At 28.1% G+C, this 16,065-nt stretch overlaps 2 protein-coding genes across 12 annotated transcripts in view; one reads left to right on the top strand and one right to left on the bottom strand.

The window, feature by feature from the left end:
- Positions 1-6,230, top strand: part of LOC122518685 (metabotropic glutamate receptor 7-like) — a 53,865-nt gene extending 47,635 nt beyond the window's left edge. For 4 of the 6 annotated variants that reach the window (XM_043637737.1, XM_043637720.1, XM_043637728.1 and 1 more), the window contains 10 exons: positions 617-772; positions 983-1,109; positions 1,771-1,882; positions 2,849-3,072; positions 3,547-3,827; positions 4,174-4,478; positions 4,586-4,711; positions 5,140-5,287; positions 5,465-5,709; positions 5,987-6,230. In XM_043637737.1, the coding sequence (XP_043493672.1) occupies positions 617-772; positions 983-1,109; positions 1,771-1,882; positions 2,849-3,072; positions 3,547-3,827; positions 4,174-4,478; positions 4,586-4,711; positions 5,140-5,287; positions 5,465-5,520 (1,535 nt within the window). In that variant the 3' untranslated portion in view covers positions 5,521-5,709; positions 5,987-6,230. The remainder of the gene's footprint in view (positions 1-616; positions 773-982; positions 1,110-1,770; positions 1,883-2,848; positions 3,073-3,546; positions 3,828-4,173; positions 4,479-4,585; positions 4,712-5,139; positions 5,288-5,464; positions 5,710-5,986) is intronic. The other 2 variants (XM_043637746.1, XM_043637756.1) reach the window with 2 other exon arrangements.
- LOC122518715 (uncharacterized protein KIAA2013 homolog) lies at positions 576-13,210 on the bottom strand. Of its 6 annotated transcripts, none has more exons than XM_043637782.1 (10): positions 12,734-13,210; positions 12,193-12,664; positions 11,879-12,116; positions 11,552-11,790; positions 11,239-11,466; positions 10,890-11,164; positions 10,645-10,808; positions 3,730-3,924; positions 2,894-2,933; positions 576-741 (listed from the first exon to the last, which is right to left on the bottom strand). In XM_043637782.1, the coding sequence occupies exons 1-8, from the start codon at positions 12,912-12,914 to the stop codon at positions 3,883-3,885; spliced, it is 1,839 nt and encodes a 612-aa protein (XP_043493717.1). In that variant the 5' UTR covers positions 12,915-13,210; the 3' UTR covers positions 576-741; positions 2,894-2,933; positions 3,730-3,882. The 6 variants fall into 6 exon arrangements, with proteins under 6 accessions (XP_043493717.1, XP_043493710.1, XP_043493731.1 ...); XM_043637775.1 differs by lacking the exon at positions 576-741 and adding an exon at positions 1,033-1,097; XM_043637789.1 differs by lacking the exon at positions 576-741 and adding an exon at positions 2,029-2,327.
- Positions 13,211-16,065: the final 2,855 nt, after the last annotated feature.

The raw sequence follows: 16,065 nt of genomic DNA, 5'->3' as shown, positions 1-16,065 counted from the left end.
ATTTTTATAAAGAAATGTATTTTTTCATTGTTTTTAATTCTATTATTTAACATTGTGCGGATTATAATATTATATAATACAATCAGAATATATAATTATAATAATAATAATAATATAATTTTGAAAAATAATTATGACAATTTTGTTAATGAAATAGATGATTAGCTTGAAACAAAGTTAACACACATAGTTACATATATTTTTGTTCTTCTTATTATCCTACAGTCGTACCTCCTTTGTCTCTTTTTAAAATAGCTCGAAGCAAAGCCCTTAAACCCGACGAATTCTTGAGACTTTACTCGTTAAAAATCCTGACCTAATTATTTTTTTTTTTCTTCGTGTTTCTTTTTTTCTTTTAATCAAACGAAGATATTTCTTTTTCTCTTTTTTTTTTGCTCTTTTCCATATATAAATAACTCAACGAAAAACGTTTTTGTTCTTTCGAAACGCATCGAATATATTTTAATTATGTTTTCTTTTTTTTTTTCTTCTTTTTATCCTTTACCTTTCTCTTTCTCTTCCTCTTCCTCTTCCTCTTCCTCTTCCTCTTCCTCTTCCTCTTCCTCTTCTTCTTCTTCTGATTTTTATTAATTATTCAATATTATTATTCACATAGTCGATGCTGTCTATGCAATGGCTCACGGGGTTCACAACGTGATAGAAGAAGAATGCGTAAATGAATTTCCTGGAATGCATTATGTTTGCGAAGCTTTGAAACCTGCACCCGATGGCCAACAACTTCTGCAATATATTCGAAATGTTACCTTCATTGGTAAGGATTCACGCATAATTTCCACTTTGTATATAACACCGTACACACACAAACACACATACGTACACACACTCTATGGGAAGACGTATATTGATTTATTATTTTAACGAGAAAAAGTTGTTTTTGTCGTCGCTATTCATAAGATAAGATTTTTCTTTTTCATTTTTCCTTTACTATTTTCTTCTTCTTCTTCTTTTTCTTTTTTTATAGGCCGTCAAGGTACAGAAATTAAATTTAATATCAACGGCGACGCCTATGGGTTTTATAATATTTATCAATATCAACGTAACGAAGAGAATCGTTTCGATTACACTCTGATTGGAACCTGGAAAGAGGAGTAAGTTTTATCATCTTCCTTTTTATATTTTCTCCTTATATTTTTTATTTTTCAATTTTTTTCTTTTCTTTCTTTCTTCTTTTTTTATTATAAGAAAATATTTTTCAATCTCTTTGGGAGCATATATAATTTGAAATTTTTTTAAATGAACCAACTAATAAGACATTTAAATAGAAAATTGACGTTCGATCGATATTTCTTTAAAAATAAATCTCTCAAATTAAAATTGACCCTAACGTTGTAATAAATTAATCCTTTGACTGCCATAATATCGTATATACATGTTTGTCAATATGAATGTAAAATAATGTAACGTTGGTTTACGTATTGATTATTGATTTGAGTCGTTACATAAAAATTATATTAAGAAACAAATACATACTTTTTAATTATTAAATATAATTTATTATTAGATAATGAAATTATTCCGTATATCTCTAAAACATTTCAATTAAAAGTATTAAGCACTTCAAAGGGTTAAATTCAAATAAATTATAACGTTAACGCGCGTGTGTGTGTGCACTTTAGAGATCCCTGTAGATATTAATTAAATTTACTCGATTAGTGGATAATATTAATTATCATTTTATTCTCATTGTCTCTTTTGTCTCTCTCTCTCTCTCTATCTTTTTTTCTTTTTTTTTCTCTCTCAAATCATTAGATTGGCTTTTGATATCAATATGACCAGATGGGCAACAGGAGCTGGTGAATTGCATATACCAAGAAGTTCATGCAGCGATAATTGTCCCCTAGGTCATGTGAGAAATTTCCAGGTAGGAGAATTAATCGAATAAAATATACAAATACACTTCCACACGCGTACACGCATACACATACGAGGAAATAAAAAAGAAAAGAAAATGAAACAGAGAGAGGAAAAAGATCAAAAAGAATTGTCGAGAGTTTTTCTTTTTTTTTCTTTTGTACCTTTAAAAATCGTGCCTTTAGGCTCGTTTAAAAAAAATAAAAAAAAAAAAAACAGTAATATGCTTGAGCACGAAAACTCGGGGAAAAAAAGGGTATGAAACTCTACGGAAGAAATGTAAAACGAGTCGTTATTCTGAAGCAGTTTCTCTCCTTCTGTTTTTCTCTCTCTCTCTCTCTCTCTCTCTCTCTCTTTTAGTCTATCTGTCTCTCTCTTTGAATAACACGTTGCTAATTAACCTCGTAGTTTTCGTCATCGTTTGAGGTCTCTAATGTGTGAGGCTATTTTTTTGTCTAAAAAAAAACCTTTGCATTATGATCTTTACCACCTGTGGATAGCAATTAATTTCTCATGATTACCTTACTAACCGTTTAATTAAATTCCGATTAGCCTGATTTGATCTTTAGTCATTGCAATTTTAATTTTAAATAATTAATCTAACTCGTGAAAGTTAACATTGAAAATTGTATATTATTTAATAATACAGATTACTCTAGAAAATAAATTTGTAGATATAAATGGAATGTTAATTTTCAATTCAATAACTTCAAAAACATTGCATTTTAGTATTAAACAACGAATCTGTCTCGCGAAAGTTATCATTGAAAGTTACATATTATTTGATAATTTATATTACGCGTTAGAAAATAAATTTGTAGATAAAGTAATGTTCATTTTAAATACATTAGATTTGTTTTAATTAGTACAATTGAATATATTTTTACTTAACGTTGATTATTATTAAAATCTATTAAACTGTAATATGATAAACGTGTTAATAACAATTAATCTTTGATCTATTTCTCTTGCAAAGGAGGCATGTTGTTGGAGATGTGTAGCTTGTAGAGAAGATGCTTACGTGTTTAACGATACCTGCAGCAGCTGTGGACCTGGTTATGCTCCAGACGAAACAAAAACAAGTTGTATTAAACTAACAGCCGAAGTTATATCATGGACTAGTCCTTGGGCATTAGTACCACTTGTGTTCGCATCCATTGGAATTCTCAGTACACTTTTCACTACGTTTGTATTTATTCGGTAAGTCAATCAAAATAATTATTTTATTTATGAATAACCGAGAGAAAAAATATCTAAAAATAAATGAATAAATAAATAAATAATAATAATAATAATAATAATAATAATAATAATAATAATAATAATAATAATAATAATAATAAAAAGATAAAAAGAAAAAAAAGATCGACTCATGAACTGGGATGCAATGAAGACAATTAATCGATGTCACGGGATTGAAGAAAAAAAAAAGAAATAAAGAAAGAAAGAAAGAAAATTAGAAAAGTAAGATAGCAGCGTCATTTGAATCGGAATTGTAAAAGATAGTAATTATGAATCGATCGAACCTTACCTAATAATTACGCATTCTCTACTCTTAACGAATACTTGAAGAAAGAAGTCGACAATTACGATATAATTATCATTAAAAAGAAATGTAATCAGTTAATAGATTAATTAAAATACTATTTTTTATTTGTGTGTCTATTTGATCAGATTCAATCGTACACCAGTGATCATGGCTTCCGGTCGTGAATTATGCTACGTGTTACTCGTCGGTATTTTATCTTGTTACGGAATGAGTTTTGTTATACTGAGCAAACCAACAACATGGAATTGCACGTATCTTCGTATTGGTCTAGGACTTTGTTTGAGCATTTGCTACAGCGCTATACTTACCAAAACTAATCGTATTTCACGTATATTCAATCAAGGTACGAAAAGTATCAAAAGACCATCCTATACTTCCCCAAAGAGTCAAGTTGTTATTGCTATCGGTGAGTACGTGCTATCTAAACTGATTGATTGATCTTCAGATAAAATTGGGGATTATCAATCATGGATAATCCCCCCTCCTCCTCCTCCTCCTCCACTCTGCAAAAAAAAGAAACAAAAAGAAAAATGTGTCAAATTAAAGTCGTAAAATAAAATGCGACGTATTCGTTGAATTTTTAATTAAACGAGAACAAAGCAAACAAATATAAATTGATATCATATAAATAGAATTTTATCTGACAGATCTTTCCGCATTATTAAGTCGAATGAAATTGATAGAGTAGTCACACGTTGGCCGTTCGTGCCGTTCGAGCTTGATCCTGAATTACGTGACTCCCGTTTTTGTAGGGATCACTGCAGTCCAACTGATCGGTGCCATAGTTTGGCTAATTATTGAACCACCTGACACAACAGAGATTCATCCGTATCCACTATCAGCTGTATTGACATGTCGAGTCTCAACATTCTCATTAATGATGTCTCTAGTGTACAATATGTTCCTAATATTGATGTGTACATTGTACGCATTTAAAACAAGGAAAATACCAGAAAACTTTAACGAAGCTAAGTACATTGGTTTTACCATGTACTCGACTTGCATAGTCTGGCTTGCATTTGTTCCTATATATTTTGGATCGAAAAACGATTACAAGGTATCCAAGTTATTTGATAATTCGTTTAAATGTAATCATTTGTGTGTGTGTGTACGTGTGCGTGTGTATGTGTGCAAAAAAGGATTTCATTGGACATTGTTATACAGGTTCAAATAGCAAGTATGTGTATGTGTATCAACATCTCAGCATCTGTTGCTCTTGGTTGTTTATTCACACCTAAGGTTTATCTTGTATTATTTCAACCGTACAAGAACGTTAGACCTGGTCCTAACGTGAGTACAAAAAATAAATAAATAAATAAATCAATTCTGATAAATCAAATCTAAATTATTATTAATTTCTTAACCCTTTGACTGCTATGGACGCATATATGCGTTTGTTAAAAGTTGCCAGCGTGGGTTCTATCGACGCATATACGTAAGTTTGTCAATAAAAATTCAAATAATATAATATCGTTATGTGTTTTGAATTATGTCACATCAAAATTATGTAAGAAACAAAAACTTAAAAATTATTAAATATAATTTATTATTAGATAATAAATTATTTCGTCCCTACAAAACACTTTAGCTAAAAATAATTCAGTACTCAAAGGGTTAATAATAAAAAATTAAAAAAAAAAAAAGAAGCAATTATGAATATTTTAAATATCGACATTAACATTTTTCCTATAAAATTGTTCTTTTTGAATATGATACAGCCAGGAGGTGTACACAGTAGTAACAGACAAACATTCATGACACGATTTTCCGGTGCAAGGAGTCAAACGATGCAAAGCATGACCTCGGGTTCACGTAGCAGTCCACTCCCATCGCGTGCATCTCGAAGTGAGCAAAAACATGCAAATGGTAACTGAAGAAAGACATATACAGCGAAAGAAAAAAGCAAAGAAAAAAAAAGAAGAAGAAGAAACAAATTTTATTCTCATTACAGTTCTTATAGATGAATAACGTTTTCTTTTCTTTTTTTTTCTTTTTTTTTTTTTTTTAATAATAATAAAATTTTTTTCTTCGATTTACAATTAGGTGAAACTCAAGCACTGGCAAGCCCGTCAGTCGAAGAAACAGCATCAGTTAGCTAGGTCGCTCTCATACACCTCCCACCTTGTTCAGAGCATCATCCAAAGTTGCATGAGACCGAGGTGGAGGTGTATGTCGATGAGGGAATCGCTAAAAAAACAGAAAAACTATCGATCGTTAGTGAATTATCCGAGTTGCCAGATGTGCCAAGTCCTGACGAGGAGGAGGAGGACTGTTGTGACCTTGAACAGGTTCTTAACAAATTTGTTTCTATCTGTTTGTTAGAATTTAAAAAAATGTCCCTTAACACGTTGAGCGTCACGCGAATTCAGAAATCCCTGTCAGGCCACAAGCTTTATTTATTAGTATTTCAAAAATAATTAATTGTGAGTGTCAGTTACCTGTGACTGACGTGGCACTGAACGTGTTAAATGTATATCCCATAAATATGTATGAATCCTTTTCGACTTTTCTAAACTGCTCAAAAATATTTTTTAATTTCTCTTTTTTTTTTTTTTTTTATTTCAGACAACAACACCGATCAACAGTATCTCCGAAAAAATAGACGTTTCAACGAAATCGAACGAAAAAACTCCTATTGGATTTATCTACAGTGCATCACCGACGTTCTCCGAATTTTCATCATAGTGTTCGACGACGTTTAAATCGTTTCTTAACTTTCATCGAACTATACGATTATGATATCTATATACTCGAGTACAGTTTTTTACTCTTGAGATTAAAAAAAAAAAATAATAAAAACTATAGAAGATCTGTTTTTTTACTATTTCAATTGATAAAAATTGATCGGAAGGATTTGCCCTAAATGTTTTATGATACTAATTGATCTAATCGATCGCGTTTATTCGTACGTACATATATCATCTAATAATCTAAACGTTCATTCGTAAGCGATATTTTACACAAAATTTGTCATTTTCTAATAAAGATTTCAAAAAAAAAAAGGAAAGATTAAAATTGATCGATAAAAAAAGATTGAATTAATTTTTAACGAGAATAATTAAAATTCTAATCTGTAAAAAGAAATTTTTTTTATTGTTTAATCATTCATTTATTTGGAGAAAATTCTATGTAAAATATTTACACGCAAATAATATGTATACGATATTAAATTGATTTTTCAATCGAATTAAATGAAAATATTATTAATTATCACGTCGTTAATTAACAAGACGATATTGTACAAAAACATTAGTAGAGGCCAAATTGAAAAAAAAAAATTAAAAAAAAAATACTTGCAGCACGATAAGAATTGCTAGATAAGAGAAGAAAAATAAAAATACACGACGAATAATAAAAATATTAATAATAATGAAGATGATGATGATGATGATGATGATGTTACGATAGTTTTTAGTCCTGTAATTAATGATGATCGTGTCTATATTTGTAGCGAGAATAATTAATTAATAAGCGTAAAGAAAATTTCCAAATTTCTTTCATTTTGCTTTCTTTCGATATATTCGCACATTTTTTGTTTGACAAAAATAATAAAACCGTTGCATATCGGGGAAAAAATAGAAAGAAAATGAAGTTTATAACTTATATATACGCGCGTTTAATATAATAAGACTCTGAAATATTTTCAACGAACATCGATTTTGAAATATAACAACATTTCTTCCTGTTAATCGGCTCTATTTCTCATATTTCTATTTGTATTGTCTCGATGAACACCGCTGTTTTTGTACCGATAATAACATTTCTGATAGAATATATTAAAATATTAGAAGAAGAAAAATGAAAGGAAAAAAAATCTCTTAGATAAATAATTATGTAATAATAATAATAATAATAATAATAATAATAATAATAATAATTGTGGCTATATATATATATGAGAGAATCAAGTTTTCATAGCATATATATGGAAAATGTTCGAGATTTTTCCAATTAAACGGTGTTTGTGTATTCTCTCTCTCTCTCTCTCTCTCTATGCACGAATATATTATAATATATTATTTATATCACATTTTTTTTCTTCTAATTTTCGTGCATAGAATACGTTTAAATCGTTTGGTTTGAAAAATTTCAGACACCTTATATATATATATGGTGTCTGAATGGTACTTACATATTGTAAATAATATCAAATCATTGATAGCTTTCTTTACAAAAAATAAAACGTGTTCGCAATCCTTAGTATATATTACTACGTATACACAATTGCGAGTAATGAGATAATTATTTTATAAAAAAAAAGAAAAAAAAATAAGCAAAGAAAAAATATAAAACAAATAAAAAAAAATAAAATAAATAAAAACGTCAATATGTCGACGTGCCAAAAGAAATATAATGGACGGTAGATTTCAATTATAAAAGATATGAAAGAAATATTAATATAATAGAAATATCATGTTGGACTTTGTAATTGCAACGAAAATGAACGTGTGTTGTAATAGAGTACTGCATGTGTAAATGTAAAACGTCATATTCTCGTGAAGTTATTAACGTAGTTACATTACTTCAAGAAATATGGAGAATTTTTTTTGAGATTAACAATATTGTATAATCTGTTGAAAAATCTATTATATATACATATATATATACACTTTTCTTTATATATTAGCCAGCAATTATTAAAGTGATTCTAAGTTATTTATACATTTTTATCATAAAATATTTGGACGTACACTAACACACTGACATTTTTTTATTTTTCCTATAAGTATGTCTATTATTGAAAAATAATTTTCTTTCATTAAGTTTTAATAGTTAAATAGTAACTTACGACAAAATATTCTTTTTTAATATTAAAAATAATTTAAACACTCTACTTTCATAATAACTGGCTCATATATACATATATAAAATATGTATGTATATAAATGTAACTGCCGGCGATAATAAAATTTTTTTGACTAATCGTAGAAGAAGAAATTTTAAAAATAATTATGTAAATATTAAAAGATATACATATATATATATATTAAATAATAAATGAAATATTAATTGTTGATAATATAATGTCGAAAAGTTACGTTAACTTTTCCTACGAAAAAATTTTAATATGAATAAGAAGAATCTAAAAAATTACTCGTAGTCGTGAAGACGAACTACTTTTCTTCCTATCGATTTTAAATCAAAGGGAGGGAGAGAGAGAGAGAGAGAGATAGAGAGAGAGGAGAGAGTATCGTTATACAGTCAACGATTAAAAATAAATTTTAACATTCGAAAATCATCTCGACAAAAAATTACTTCGAATTTGAATTAAACATTTTTCGTTATATGAGAGACAGATTAACAAAAATAATATTCCTATTCAAGAATGATCGAATTTCGAATATATTTAATATAAATAATTAATTAATATACATATATATATATAATATATTAATTATATAAAAAAAAAGAAAGCACGAAATTTACTATTAACAATATTGTGCCATTATAATACACGAATAAATTCATAATTCGCGTGTAATAGATTAATAAGGACGTGATTACGTGGTAAAATATTGCAAAGATCAAAACAATGATCGTTAACGATCTATAATCCTAGTTTTTAAGAATGAAATTTGATATTTATTGTGCCAAACAATCGTTAGCTGTTCAATCAAAGACCTAGTCAAAATAAATACATATATTAATGTATATTAAGTATAAGAACATAAACAAATTTAGTAAATTATTTATTCATATGTTTTGTATATAAATATAAAAAATTAGAAAAATTATATAGGATGCAAAAGTTAAACGTAAAAAAAAATGATAATAGAAAATCAAAATTTTTCATTTTGTAGATGCACTCTCGAGATACATAAATATATTATTATTATTATTTGAATTTATTAGAAAATTGCATTATGCATCTCCTGTGCATAATTTACTTTCAAATAAAATAATATTTGCAATATTTGCTGAAAGAGTAAAAAAACGACTTTACATATTCTAAATAATATTAAACGATATATGAGATATAAATTTAACAAACAAAAAATATATATATATTAAAGTATATTAAAAAATGCGTTTGAGAGAACGTAATTTAAAGTTATAATTAATGTGATATACATATTTGAACATTTTACGTATATCTATTAATAATTATTAGTATTGTTAGTATTAACCACTAGAGCTGTGTCTTTTATATGTAAATAATTATAGAAAAAAAGAGAAAAAAAAGAACAAAAGAAAAGAAAAGAAAGAAATAACGAAAACAATGTTCGAATTTTACATATATCGGTGGACGTATCAAGTTCCTTTCGTAAGTAATCTTACACGAGTTTAAAAAAGAAAAAGGGAAAAGAAATTAAGCCTAATTGATCATAGCCAATTATACGTAGACATGAAAAATGATTTTCTAATCTGTTACATATTTCATTCATTAAAATACTTTGCTAATTACAAGAGGAAAATAAATCACTCGCATAGGTGAAAAAAAAACTTTCTATGTTTTTTTTGGCAGGAAAGTATGAGCCAAAGACTTACACATATAATAATAATAACAATAATAATAAATAATAATAATAATAATAATAATAATAATAATAATAGACAAGTATTGCTAATGTATTATTAAGAAATATAAATTACTATACCAAAGGTGCATCGTTAAAAAGTATATATAGATGAATATATATATATATATACACACACACTCTTTCAAATATCATTGGTTTAAAAAGCAGATCTTTTCATTACGTTTGCAGATTATTACATATGTCTATTAAATAAAAATGAATAATCCAGAAGTATTATACATATTTTTGTACAATTCTTTTTAACACGTTGATCATCACGCTTAGATCTAATGCGTGTTTTTCCCGATCTCAACAGAAACATAATTCAGATTTGGATTAGGTAGTGATCAACGCGTTAACAGGGGCATGGTCTTCTCGTATATTATTTTTTACTTTTAAATAGCAATGATTTTCTATATACAGAATATTTTTTACGATCAGACTTTTTATTTCGCTTTCCTCAATTTTATTGGAATGATTACTTTTCCCAAAGTAAAAGCAAAATATGAATGTAGTTTAATATAAAATCTTATTTCGAAGTATCAAATGTGATATGATTGTTTCTGCAAAAAAGAAAACGACTAAATGATAAAAAAAGATATACATATATCATATATATAATATATATCCTAATGATAGATTAAAAATTTGTATTTGTAATAAAATAACTATGTACAGTGTTTAAAGTTTATTGTAACGTACTTTTGGTTGTTGATGACCATAATACTCGTTCATTATTAGTTTACAAAGGAACAGGTGAAAAACAACGATAAGGAAACATATACTAATCCAAAATAGATTCGGCAAGCCACCGAGTTGATGGCCATGTTTGTGTAAAGCCATTACGTGATGATCGTGGGCTGGAGCTATGGAAAACAAATAAACAATATTTAATGCACCAGATATTTTTGTATCATCTCATAAACGCATAAATATTAAATATGTACCATCGTCTACAGCATGTACGTGTAAAGCATTTCTCAAATCTTGCATATGTTGATAGTCGGATGTAATATAAAGTATAGCGGTCAATGGTTTAGTTAATTTAACTGGAAAATTAGTATAAGTTTGACTTAAAGAAACTGGTGCATCTAAACAGCCTGCATCACATCCAAAATATATACTATCACTTTTATCCAAAGCTACGCCCAATATGGCACGATTATCTTCTCCTACTTTTACCGATATATTTACATGGGTTACATTACCATAATTTATTCTCCTGGAAATATAATAATTAGAATATTTTTACGAACAAAATATAGTATCGTATATATTTAATAAATTTCATCGTACCTAAATAAGTAATCACGATGGAGATATTGTGGGTCAATATTAAATTCCAGATGTTGATTGGTAAATCTTAAACCTCCGAGACTTAAAACAATAGCTTGTTGTACAGCGGGAGGACCTCCTACCATTAAATGATGACAACTTCGTTTTTCTAAAGTTAATAACCATGCATCGACTATTTCATTTACAGCATCAACCGATGAAGTATCTTTCCATAATTTAGGAGCATCTCTTAAAAACATATATATTTAATTCAATTGTCTAATTATTTCTTTAAATGATGACATAGAAAAAAAAATATATTTTAATGACTTACAATGTGTGATGACCATGATAGCAACCCTCGTTGGTTGCTATTTTTTTTTCTACATCTACAAGGCCTCGTGGTATTTGAGAAAGTATCAAATACATCGTTGAATTTATTTTATGACCATTAATTGCTCCAGCAGCTTTAGAGTCACTTATTCTAAAACCGGTTGACCAATAACTTTGCCACATTTTTATGTGCTCTTCTTTTAAACCTTTTTGTTGCTGCAGTATTGCTTTCTTTAAGGTCTACATTAAACAAAATAAATATATAAAATCAATTGCATACAAACAAGTAAAAAATATAAAAATTGAATGTATTATTTAAAATATTCACATCTACGGCTTTTCTCTTAGTTACATCTCTTTCAATATGATATCGTTCTGATGAAACTGGTTCGCTGTATTGTACGCTTGTAAGAAATTCAAGTTTAATAGTACTTCTCGCTTTAACTTGAATGACTTTTGGTGGATCTTTATAAACTATCGATATCACAATAACCTTATTTGAGTCAGATAAAGGAATAAATCCAGATATTAAATTATATTCATGAATGAATCGATCCACTTGTATCCTAAACACAGTACATAGTCATTGTATCTAATGATTACGATTAAACAAAATTTAAACAAGTCAATAATAATACTCACTTAATAGTTTCTAATTTTGAATTAGTCCAATGAGCAGCAGTTAGCGGCTTTAATGCTACCTCTTGAGAAAGCGATGTAGGATTAACAATTTTTATATCTTGCACTAATATGGCATCTAAAACTCGATGAGCATAATATTGAAAGCTTAAATGATAGCCTTCTCTGAGACATTGAAACTTATGAACAATTCCATTGGTGAAATGAGTTACTGTAGCTTCGCTATAAAAATTATTCTCATACAAAGAATGAGTGATCAATGGTTGCCATTGTATTGGTAATAACAAAGCTCTACCGCGTTTAATATACATCCAGCCCTTGGGCACAACAGGTACACCAAATACACCATTGCCAATGTATGGCAAATATTGTGGTTCATTTTCCAAAGGTGGATCATGAAGTATATTTACATTATATTCCGCTGCATCTAAATGAAAAGTAGCCAATCTTTCAGTCATACAACTTTGCTCGAATGCTATAAGAAAATAAATAATTCATTTAAAAATGATATTAATATAATTATGCCTCAGTTTATAACAATTACCTTCTATTGGTTCTCTGGCTGTAGAAAAAAGCCATTGTGCAAATTGTGGCCCAAAGTATAGTAATACCCCCCCACAGATGAGAATGAAAAGTAATAGTTTGCGATAAGAATAATTAACATCTATCAAACGACGTATGCGTTTTCCAAATTCACGAGCATCTAACATGCCACCTGTTCTCATCGTAAAAACGATGATCCTTACAAATTATAGGCGTTTTTATCAAACCCCTTGAAAACATAACCTTCGAATAATCTGATTTTTATTAATACTGAATAGAATTGATTATTAATCTGATATTATCATTTGATTATTAAAATTTAATTCAAAAAAAAATTCGATTTAATTAACAATTTGTTAATGCACTTGCCCGTGTATTTCGTAATAACATTATACGTATATCCTTTAGTAAGTAAACAATAGAGAAAAAATGATGGCAACATCTGTGAAATCTGTGACGTAAAAATCATTTACTGTCGACTTCATGTCACTTGATACTACTATATCAGATTGTCGAGTTACCAATCGAGATAACTCGATTATTTAGAATAAACCAATCAGAAATCGTTCGCTCTTTCATCCTTTCGTTGATTGGTTCATTTTAAATATTCGATATATATTCGAGATAATTTTGAAAACAAGATAGCATTAATTATAAGAATTCATATTTGATATATTTTTGTACAACAAGCTATGTTTAAATAAATAAGTGTACATTATATTTATTTTTAAGCTATGATTAATATTAATCTTTAATGTTTTTAAGCGTATTATAATAACGCACACGCTGTTATAATATTTTATTATTATAATAATATTTGTTTATATAGAATGAAGTATTTATTGTTTGAAAATTTATTTAAAAAAATATCATAATTTATTTTATATATACTCGGATTTCTAACAAGAAGGACGGTAACTATCATGGTTCCCGCGGCACTTCCCGCACATCCTCTTGTCATTTGGGATACTCCCCTCCATCCTACCTAATACCTAATATTAATAGTAAAACGGATCTACTCGGAAAGTGTGAAATTAACATTGATTAAAAATGAATTTTATAAATAATCATTCCTCTCGTCTAGAATTCATCGTTATTAATTTATTTTTATCGTTCGATTTTTTACTCAAAAATAAGAAAAATACGAGATGTCGTTTGTTGCGACGTTATTAAAAAGAAATAAAAAATAGATTAAAAAACACATTCTTTACTCAAAGAGATGATGAAATTTTAGAACGAAGGCACTAGAGAGGAATTTGCATATTTCATTTCGTTTCTTTTCTTCAAAATTATTATCTATTATAACAACTATCGTTGAAATGAAATATAAAAATAAAATATATTTTTATGTTTATATATACAAATGAAATCGTAAAATATTTTCGTATAATTTTGAAATGCACATATGTATATAGTATAAAGCGTTACCAATCTATACGATGGACTGTACCGAGAACGGATGCAGGGATAGATCGGTGTCACGTGGACCCTCCGGATATACCAGCTTCCTAGTCTTGCTCGCCTACTTTATCATTATTTCGTTTCATCGGAAATGTTCCGATACTGGTAAGGACGTCCGTATACTTTTCTCCTTCCGACTTGTTAATCTTTCACCTGTAAACAATTCTTTTTTTTTTTTCAATTTATACCTCAACGACCAAAATTTAATTACCGATTCGATACTCCCTATATATTAAATCTCGAACGTTGCATTAATTGCAAAAAAAAAGAAAAAAGAAAATACAATAATATTCTTGCTAAAAATTCTATGCTGTTTTTTTTTTCTTTTCTTTTAAATTTAATTAAAAAAAAACAAAATAAATATATTCTTATTCGAGAATTCTGTTTCGTTTTCCTATTTTTTCTTTTCTTTTTAAATACGAGGGTAGGTTGAAAAGTATTGAGTACACGAGAAAAGAAAACTTGTATTTATTTTTAACAATTAAAAAAAAAACGAATTTGATTTAAAAATAATGGTTACTATGTTAGGCTAAAATACTGTTCAACCAATCCACGTAGAGTTTACAATAAAAATTATTCTTACGAAGATTATTTTCCGTTTCTTTTTTATTTTTTTTTTTTAAATAAGTATGACTAATACACATTTATGATAATAATAATTGTATTAAATGGGACGATACCAGACGATCCATATAGGAAGCGTCATTTTCCTGGTAACACACAAGCAGATATAGATTCGGATAGACTGATGGAACTTACTCACTCGCGGTAGTATCCCTAAACCTCCTGCCCTAAATCGGATCCGGATTCCACTCCCTACCATGAACATGAAGAATCAGTCAACTACCAGCAACAACGCATGGTGGTGGATTGGTTCGTAAGCAAGGTCGTTTCCCGCGTTCTCGTTTCCATCGTTAAGTTCCTCCCCCTGGAGGAACCATTAACCCCTTCCCTATTCAGAAATCCCTTCGATCATGCTCACCCTCGAATTCGCCATCTATATACGATTTTTTTTATATACTCGTATTTAATATTAAATATTAACAATAATTAATTATAGAGAGTTGAACGTAATGTTAAGGGTATTAAAAAGTAATCACGAAAATAATTAAAATATTATTTTGTTTATTGTGTCTCTTTGTATTTATTTAAAATGATTTAAATTATTTTTATACTCATTGTAATTTCTTTTTTTGTTTTTTCTTGTTTTTTTTTTGCAGGGTAGATAAAAAGGGAAAATCGAAAACAAATTAGTTGATATATTGAATGAGAAAAATCAATGAAAATTAAAATGTATTATTATTATAGAAATGATTTTTATTTATACTTATTGAAATTTCTTTCTTTTTTACAGGGTAGATAAAATGAAACGAAGGATTGTAAAGATAAAATGATATATTAAAAAATAATAAATAATACTGGTAATAATAATTATTATTAATATCTATTATATGTCTACTATTTTTGTTTTCTTTTTTATTTAAAATCGTTTCAACAACTCGTATGCTATTAATCGTAATCTTTTATTTGTCCTTTTTTACAGAGTAAATAAAATGGAGAGTTAAAAAAAAGAATGAAGATATTATTATGGAAGTATGAAAGTTTGAAAGGATGTTGTAAAATAGGAGGTAAAAACGGATGAGAAGCAAAGAGAGACACTTTTATGCTTATGGTTGTGTATAGGCTATTGATACACGAAGTCATGAGGTGATAAAGGGAGGGCTTCGTACAAGTTAGCAAAGCCATGTCAACTTGATGATGATATACTGAATGCGAACTTGCTGACTCCCTCTCTTTAATCTTTTTTTTTTCTTCTTCTTCTTCTTCTCTTCTCTTCTTTTACCACAACTTTTCTTCTCTCGATCTTTTTCC

Source organism: Polistes fuscatus, unplaced genomic scaffold (genome assembly GCF_010416935.1).
Source record: "Polistes fuscatus isolate 324 unplaced genomic scaffold, CU_Pfus_HIC Scaffold1, whole genome shotgun sequence".
NCBI lineage: Eukaryota > Metazoa > Arthropoda > Insecta > Hymenoptera > Vespidae > Polistes > Polistes fuscatus.
Note: the sequence above shows the minus strand (reverse complement) of the source record. Positions and strands in the feature narration are given on the sequence as shown.